The sequence below is a fragment of the Melanostigma gelatinosum genome, assembly GCF_949748355.1.
Source record: "Melanostigma gelatinosum genome assembly, chromosome: 12".
NCBI classification, from domain to species: Eukaryota; Metazoa; Chordata; class Actinopteri; order Perciformes; family Zoarcidae; genus Melanostigma; species Melanostigma gelatinosum.
The window spans coordinates 25,728,594-25,737,763 of NC_136645.1; the positions used below are offsets into that span (position 1 = coordinate 25,728,594).

Here is a 9,170-nt window from a genome sequence, read left to right on the forward strand (position 1 = left end):
ACTCTATTTTATTTATATAGCACTTCACACACAACACAGTGAAAAGTTCAGTTTTATGTAAGTAACTTATGATTCGAGGGAAAATACATTTTGGAATATTTGCAATTGACGAACCTGATGAAATGATTGTGGAATATTGGAAGTTGTCCCACCTCTGTTTTTCACAGGGTTTTCCATGACCACATAAAGAACTACCAATGGGTTCAATGCTCAACTTGCAAAAATTGGCTGCATTTTGAGTGTGCTGGTGTGGAAGGTGACTGGACATCAAAGGATTTCTTTTGTGGATGCAACATTGTCCCAGATGTGTAAGAATCATCTCATTCATTCGTTGATTGATATAAAAGTGACAATTGTTTTAGTTGCGTTTGATATAAATTAGGGAAGAATTTCCCTTAGTGTCTCCAATAATTTTCAGTTTTATGTTCTATATTAAAGTGTCATATATTTAACATAATTCATGGATCACTGGAGTTAACACATAATAACATTGTAAAATTAACAAATAAATAAATAGACAACGTAAAAAAGACTGTTAATGACAAAGAAATATACGATTACCCAAACAACATTCATAGCCTTTAGCGATTTATAGTATATACTGGCAACAAGCTAGTTATATATACAGTATAACCAATGTAAAAATTGATACATGGTAATTAAAGGTGTATGTTGTAAAACTACAACATGTAAAGATTTTCGTCAAATTCAGGCAATGCTTCTGTCTTAAACAGAGACAACATCTTGGAGTCTGTTAAAGCAGAAGAAATTCTTAAGGATGAAGAAATAAAGGTAATAACATACATCGTACATTTTCTCCAGTGAGCTGTACAAAGGTTTTTCACATAAAAATGGTATTCACTAATTATACATAACACTGAATCTACAACTACATATACATCTTATATTTCAGGACTTGGAAAGAAATCTGCAGAGTGGACATTTTCTCTCCAACAGAATGTATCTGTGGAAACACAGAGGATTGGATGCAGCCCTTCAAAAATATTACAGTGAACATTTCACTTTATTCAGTGACATGAAGGTAGAGTGTGCTCTTTTTGTCTTATTTGTACACACAGCATTTTAGGCAGAGGAGGGGAAAAGGTAGGAATAGATTGATAGAGAAATGTTACCGTGACATTTTCTTGTTCTCCTCTTTCAGGATGGTATACAAAAAGTGTTTTATTTGTTTCTTATTTACTTGTTTTCCCAGACAGAACAGATTATCCAACGTCTGGAAAGACTACTGTCAGTGCCTGGAACTGTAGCTGAGAAGCAGCTATTCATCACAGAGGTCATTTTGCCAGAGGTGAGCTATTGAGGATGTGTACCAAATTAACAATTACCGGTAGTTTAAGAATTACGTTTACAGCAGAAAATTAGTGTGTTATTAATGGCATAGGCCTCTGAGAGATACAAGTGTCAATAGACATTTGAGAACACCATTTGGAGAATATAAACTAAAACTACAACTGGAAGAATAACTTAGTATCAATGTGCTAACTTAATTGGGTAACCTGGTACAGGTAAGTATCAATTTAAATGAAATATAAATGTATGTATGTAATGACTGACAATTAACATTTGGTAAAAACTATCAAATTGATTTAACATACTTTATAATTATTATTATCGATACATTTTTGTAGGTTGTGATTCAGTGATTGCAAAGGACCAGCAACATGTGCAGATACCAGGCAGAATCTGTGCTGCTGGAGAACACATATAAAGAGAAACGGTAGACCACATGACTTGTGTTTGAATTGTGGGTGAGCATGCATATGTGTAACATCACGAAATCCATTATGCAAATCCTAGCTAAGAGTGGTTTTGCATGTGAAGTTGACATAACTGTAATGACTGAATGTGGCAGTGGTTCATTTACAGATAATATATATTTTTTCAGTGCTCCAGAGTTGTCAACAAGTGACAGAGAAAGCACAGAAGAGGTAAGAAATGTTAAAATCTTTGCAGTCAGAGACACAGATGCTGGTGCGTAGTTTGATTTACAGTGACTTTATTTCTGCATTAAACAACAAAGCAGAGTATATTTGATTTACCGTAATCCACAAGACAAATTCTATTTTTTGCTGAAATAACTTTTAACGGATTCATGTGCTCAAGGGCGACACCTGATGGCGGAAACCATGCAGCACATTCACAAACATCAGAACTTCATATTATGTATTGCATGCATGTACAGGAATAACAATTAAACTGAATATAAACCGATTAGATGAATGAAGTAGATTCTTTAATCCAAAAATAAGAAATAATAGATTTTGGGCTGCCTGATAAACAATAAAAAAATGGATTAGCATGAAATACTAAAACTGTAAATATAAATGAATGTCATTTTGCCTTTCACATAAGATCCATCATGAAGGTATTGTCTGTTGCATGATCATAAGACAATATATTACATTACAGTCATTACAGCAATTTTGGGGTTAAGTGTCTTGCTCAAGGACACATTGACATGCGACTAGCAGAACCAGAGCCAGGGATTGAACCGCCGACCCTCTGATTGAAAGACGTCCCTGCTATCCACTTAACCACAGTCGCCCGATATAGGATCACTTCACTACTTAAATTAAGCAGCTTTTGTGAACTCACAGGATATCTAATAAGATTGGTACTTAATTATGTGCATGGATTAAGCTCTGGCTAGAATTGGTTTGCAACTATTTATTGTCAGCATTAATTTACATAAATAAATACAGGTAAATCTTATTATATACTGCCATTCAATTTGAAAGGCTCTCGATGGAACCCATCCAGCATTACTGTTTGTTCTTTGTTGCTTATTTCTCTAAATAGAGATTTGACTTTTAGAAGTTGAATGACACATATGTTGACAAAGACAACATTTGTTGTTACAAAACATCTATTTGTTAATTAGGTACTGTAAATGCTGTACAAGTTTGAAGTATTCGTTGGTTACACCACCAATATACAATAAATACTTTGAGTACACTTTATTCTTTACTGCAGGTAAATGTTCTTCTGAGAGACAGCCTGGCTGCAGCTGACTGGTGTCGCAAGACACAATTCGATGGAGGGTTTAAAGTTCCCGCTGTCCTTTCCATGGATGAAAAGGAACAACAGGAAGCCCTCCAGGAGCTGCACAACTGCGAAGATGACCCAAGTGAAGAGTCTCCAGCAGAGCTTTTCACTTTTGTTTTTGATAAACAGAAGGACTGTGACAAATTCTGCACAGAGCTTATTGATAAAAACAATTTTAAAGTGTTTTCGAGGTTTGAGGAGAAATAATTATTCTACATGTGCTTTACAAGTATTGTAACTCACTAACCTTTCACTGTCGATGTATGTTCGTTTAAATGTCTGTATTTTGCTGTGTTATTATTGACAATATGTCAAATTGTTATTGTTAGTTGTTCAATACATTGTTTTTTAAATAAACCATTGACCAAACAGCCGTGTCACCTTTCCCAAAACTTGTGACAACCCACACGTTATATGGGTTGCCATCATTCTAAACAGTACAATGCATATCATCCATATTTACAACCTGCATTCCTTTAGTCTGCAGTATGAAAGTGTTTATCGTTGCCATGGCCAACAAGTACCAATTGAAGTTAGCCCGCAATTAGCTTGTTGACAAAAACGAGTGGCCATGCCATTATAATTCGGCCTTTTTTTAATAAACTAATTACAACTACCAACAGTCATGCCTTCAATGACCTTAATGTATTGTCATATAATGTCAAATAACGACAAATAAAGGCTAAACTACGGTGGAATCCGCTCCGAAAGAGTGGCAGCTGCCACAAGATGCTAGTGGCAGCAGTCGCAAACAGTGAAAACGGTCGCGAAAAGTAGTGGCAGGTACCACACAACGGTGGTAACTGTCGCAACAACTTGTTGCATACTGTATATAGCTATATCTATGTACTGCGTATATATAGCCAAGTCAATAGGTTATCTGGATTGCTATCACTCTAAACAGTACAATGCATATCCATCCATATTTATAATTTGCATTCCTTTAGTCTGCAGCGTGAAAGTGTTTATCGTTGCCATGGGTAACAGGTATCAACTGAAGTTAGCCCGCAATTAGCTTGTTGACAAAAACGAGTGGCCATACCATGATAATTCGGCCTTTTTTTAATAAACTAATTACAACTACCAACAGTCATGCCTTCAATGACCTTAATGTATTGTCATATAATGTCAAATAACGACAAATAAAGGCTAAACTACCGCGGAATCCGCTACGAAATGCTGGCAGCTGCCACTAGCATCTTGTGGCAGCTGCCAGCATACAGTGGCAATCACTTCCTGTTGCAGGCCCAGCTGCCACGGAAAGTCGTGGCAGCTGAGCTTGCAACAGGAAGTGCCTGTACTAGCTGCCGCTGCCACGATTTGAGCCAGCTCCTACTGCGAGATGGAGCGGGATATTCGTCAGTATCTCACCGAGGCAAAGGAGCGACAAGGTTTGTATTATACTGACGTTCATGCAGAAGCACTTTCAGCTTTAACGAGTTATTAAAATGTGCCTTCGTTGTGTTTAACGTCATGTAACGTCACTTCACGTAGACTCTGGAGCTCTGCAGTCAGCTTACCGTTTACTTGAGGAGGTGGTTGGAACCAGCGGACGAACTCTACGTATTGCCCCGGAGTTGTACGTCGTTTGTGCGGAAGCAGCTCTACAGGTGAGACCGGGGGCAGTAAATCGTTACCTGTTAATGTGGCCAAACCATGTCGTCGTAGATTCAGCAGGGTCAAATAAATAAATAATAATAATAAAAAGTCTGTGTGTATTTTCTGAGACCATGTGAGTTCTTTGGAAACAATGTCCCACAGAAATGTAAGTTTTATATTATCCTCGAGTTAGGATGAGATAGTCACAGGCCTCGTTGTGTCTGCACTGTTAAAAATGGCCGACTAATAAAGCCTACAAGATATAATTATTGACTTAAATCTCGTTTAATCAAGTTTAGGATCTAACTAGTCATGCCAAAAGTGCTATTGTAATGCCAATGACACCTTTATTTATTTATTTTTGGCTAATTCTACTGAAGGAATTAAGCTACTAGGTTACATATCACATGTTTTATTTGGTTCGAGTAAATAAAGCAGAAATCATTTTCGGGGTTCTTCGTTGATTAACACACATGCTTTGTTAATGGCAGCATCTAAAGCTACTGATACAGAAAATCATTTGAATAAAAACCTCTGCAGTAACGGCGCTAGAATAGTCATATCACAAATGCTATTATGTCACTGTTTTCATACAGTAACTTTAGTTAGCTAAATCCAGCTATTCTCCCAGTAGGACAGGATAATAATGAATCTTCACTCATGTCGACTGAAGTGTCCTAGGGCAGTGGAAGCTCATTTGAATAATGGAACACAGTGGTATTCCATAATGTGATTTGTTCTCTTTTTTATGTGGTACAGAGAGGTTCCTCAGTGAAAAAGCAGCTTGCCTTGAAGTCTCAGGCCTGTTTGAATACTGAATGAGTCCACATCCCCACCAGGACTACATCACAATAGTCCTCAGTTGTTAGAGAACTATGAATATTCCTGTTGCATTGAGACAATTTTCGAACGTTTTCTCAGATACTGATGCCACTGTTACGTTTCACTTGTTTTATGATCTTCCAGCATGAGAAACAATGAAATGCTTAACGATAACACAATTAAAAGCTTACAGTATACAACATTTCTGTTACGAATGATCTCCCCTGACAGCGCTACAATTCCTTGAATGAAAACTAGTGAGTTCATCTAAGTACAGTACTGACATGCGCAAGGGCAAGAACCTGCAGTTCGGATGTTTTTCATCATGCGTAAAATCGATGCGCATCACACGACACATCAAGTCATTTCTGAGTTGTTTTGATCCCGCATCAAATTTAGAAAAATGCTGGTGATGCAACGTAAGTAGTGCAATGATGCTGTGCAATTCTACTTCCGGATTATTCTACACATCTGTTAAACGCTTGTCACAGTCAATCTTTCATGTTGTTTTTCCTCTAGAGGACGACTCCAAAAAACAGGATCTGAGCTCAGCGGAAGGCGAGTCCCTGGTGGGAGTACGGGGCGTGTTATTGACGGAAGGTTTGTCGGATTTCAAGGAGGTGCGGCGCCTCGACAGCTTGATACGAGCGCACGCTCTGCTCGCTGTCATGGCGGACAGGACTTCACCCGAGCACCAGCTTCACCTGCTCAGAGCCTGCGTCTTTGCTGCGGATATGGCAGGTAGTGCGTCTCTAACTCTGACAATGTGGACGATGAGGCTGTTGTTCAAATGCGTAGTCGAATGTTTAAGTTGAGTGTGGAGCGTGTGTGCACCGTCTGTCACTCCAGGTGTCCATGGGGGTAGTTTGGGAGATTTCCAATGAGATGGCAAAGAGCCAGCCTCCGACCTCTGCTGCATCCAAAAGGGACAAAGCCAAGGGCCAAGGCAGAAAAGGGAAAGCTGTAAGTCTTATTGTTCAAACTTCATTTTGAATGGCGTTGATTTACACGGCTTAGTGTAAAGCCCTAGGTATTTACCTTCCAATGATAAAGCGGTTGCTTTGATTAGTTCGTCAATAACAGTCATCTACCGTTTAATATATCAAAATAATCTGTTTCGACCAGCCTACCCCTGCAGAAGAGAGACCTGAAGCTGTTGTCTTGGATCAGGAGCTTCCTTCCACGCCACAGGACTGGGCTCGCTACGTCTGTCCTGAACAGGCCCGGCTCATCTTCAGAACCAGCGCTCACCCCCACTGCATCAACGCACACAGCATTACAAAGCAGGCAGGTCTCAGAGTCATCACTATACCGGGTATGGTGTTGTCCCTCATTTCAGTCTGGTTTTCAGCATAGCAGGGATTGTGGCTGCTGGTTGTATAGAACTAGGGGTGACACTTGGTGTCGATGTCGCTCTAAGAAGCTGTCCTTTGTTGGTGAAGAGGAAGTTCATTTATTGATCTCTGTGGGTCACATTCTGATGTTCTAAGAGGTTGAAACTTCAGCATTCTGAAATCAATATGTGTTGAGATTGGGTTTGATGGCACCGTGGGCCACTTCCTGTTCTGATAAAGCACCGGATAGTATTAATATGGAACATTTTTCGGCTATGCACGTAAGAATATGTTTTTTATTTCTGTATTTTTGATTTTGTTTGGCTGCAGACTCGAAGCCTGTTTTATCTCGACCTGCTGGAAAAGGAGCTCCACTCCCTCTCACTCGACCACCTGACGCTGCCCATCATGCATCTTGCTGAGACCATCGCTCAAGACCTGTTGGAGAGGAGGAGCCTCTCAGACCTCTACCGACTGAGGTAAGAACACTGGGGAGTTAAACGGGGAAACTCCACAGCTCTTACACGTTAAAGTCCTTTGGGAGTAGTACTGCATGTGAGAGGAAATACACACCCGATCTCCAACCGTACTGTCCGCAGTCCAGTTGCATTGTGGGTAATCTAGATGCCAGGTTTTGACAGGGAAGAGGAATGCATTGGATTAAAAACCTGGTATCTCTGGTTATGCTGCATCGATTTCGATCCTTTTTCTTAACTGAACATTGCATGTTTGAAAATGTTGTCGAAGTGCAATGCTAAAGTTTTTAAATGTATTATATATATATTTACTTTAATTGAATTGTGTGCCACTGCAAGATAATGATTTGACTAAAGTCAAACTTGCTTCATTTACAGTCAACCGTCCAATCACAGAACTGATGAGCATCAACTTATAGCCGAATTAGTTACCGTACTTTTAGTTACTTTCAGAAATAATGAAGTGACTTTGTATGTCTCTTGTGGCTCTTTCTTCTCCCCCAATTAGGATTGTGAGGCGCTGTAGTCAGCTGGGTTTGGAGACGCATTCACCGTATCAGGAGGAGCTCCTGAATCTGAGTAAGATCCAAGAACAAGAACAGATGGGGTAAGACAACACGGCGTACAGATTTATTGCTTGTACATTTAGCTTAAATGACCTGTGATCTCATGTTCATGGTTCCAGGTGCCACAAAGTGATGGCTTTGTCACAGGAGAGAAGAGGCCTTCACAAAGCTTCCAATCAGGTGCTTCTTAAAGTAGATAGATGGATGTTTTCAATTCTGCTTCAAATCAACTGAAAGAAATGACAATGAACATGTACAACGTTTGACTTACTCTAGTTGTATTACTTCTAGGAGGATTGTTAGCAATCGCTCACAGGTGACTTATATTGATGGAGATTGACTGTGGTATCGTTCTTTTATTATGTTTCTTTTCTGTTGCTTCCGTTCTTTCCCATGGTGGTGTGGATGTTTGTGTGTTGTTGCACTTGTATACAGGATGTCTTTACCATTTAAATCAATAAAAAGTGAATAGTCTATTGTGGTGATTTTTCAGACGGTGGAGGTGGGTGGAATGGCTGGCTTTGGGCGACCGAGGAGTGATGTGTGTGCTCAGGACATCTCACCCCAATCAGACTGCAATTTTCGCAAATTCTGGAAACGCCGTTTTTCTATGACGTCACTATTATGCGACCACGCCCCCTCCACTAACGCAGGCATGCGTGTGTGAGAGAGATTTGATTTTATAGTAAATTGTGTAAATGTAAATAGTTTGGACTGTGTGTGTGTTTACAATAGGTGTTTCCATAAATCCGTGATGTGTGTGATCTGTGATGATAAACTTCACATCATCTTGACCCAGAGCATACATACAAGGTTCAACCAAGAATGAAACATGTCAGCAGTTTCATTTGTGTTGTTGTTGATTTAGATATAACATACTGAATAGAAAGGCAGTAGACATGAACTAAACTAAACTTGAATCACTGCATGCTTCCAACGACATCATGCAAAGATTGCACAATTCATGAAACTCAAATTGATCTCATTTAATTGAGTACCATGTGGGGCTTTTTATTTGTCACTGGATGATACAGAGCAGCCCTCGTCTGTTATTGTATTGCTTTGTGAAGTAATAAAATCTGTTTTATTTTTGAATTGTTATTAATATTCAACTTTATATGCACATAGTGAGAAGATCACTTTGTGGTGCATTTTGCGACACATTTCTAAAAACAAGGGACTCTAATGATGCATGTATGTCATCTGGACAACCTCCACATCATGGCAGTATTGTAACTTGATTCACTTTTTATTCACTGATATATTTTTGACAACAGATGGCACCACAGTCTCACTTGCAGTACTAC

General features: G+C 39.3%; 1 protein-coding gene across 1 annotated transcript; it reads left to right on the forward strand.

The window, feature by feature from the left end:
* Nucleotides 1–4,375: 4,375 nt before the first annotated feature.
* Nucleotides 4,376–8,563, forward strand: LOC306785362 (cilia- and flagella-associated protein 46-like). The gene is made up of 9 exons (XM_079279713.1): nucleotides 4,376–4,457; nucleotides 4,561–4,676; nucleotides 6,007–6,228; nucleotides 6,337–6,450; nucleotides 6,613–6,774; nucleotides 7,152–7,300; nucleotides 7,806–7,904; nucleotides 7,983–8,043; nucleotides 8,357–8,563. Exons 4-9 carry the CDS (start codon nucleotides 6,343–6,345, stop codon nucleotides 8,528–8,530), a joined length of 753 nt encoding a protein of 250 aa, XP_079135839.1. The 5' UTR covers nucleotides 4,376–4,457; nucleotides 4,561–4,676; nucleotides 6,007–6,228; nucleotides 6,337–6,342; the 3' UTR covers nucleotides 8,531–8,563.
* The last annotated feature ends 607 nt before the right edge of the window (nucleotides 8,564–9,170 follow it).

Coding starts and splice junctions, on each gene's coding strand:
- LOC306785362 (XM_079279713.1), top strand. CDS start 6,343: ATGGGGGTAGTTTGGGAGATTTCCAATGAGATGGCAAAGAGCCAGCCT. Junction 7,905..7,982: donor CAAGAACAAGAACAGATGGG/GTAAGACAACAC, acceptor TCATGGTTCCAG/GTGCCACAAAGTGATGGCTT. Junction 8,044..8,356: donor TTCACAAAGCTTCCAATCAG/GTGCTTCTTAAA, acceptor GTGATTTTTCAG/ACGGTGGAGGTGGGTGGAAT.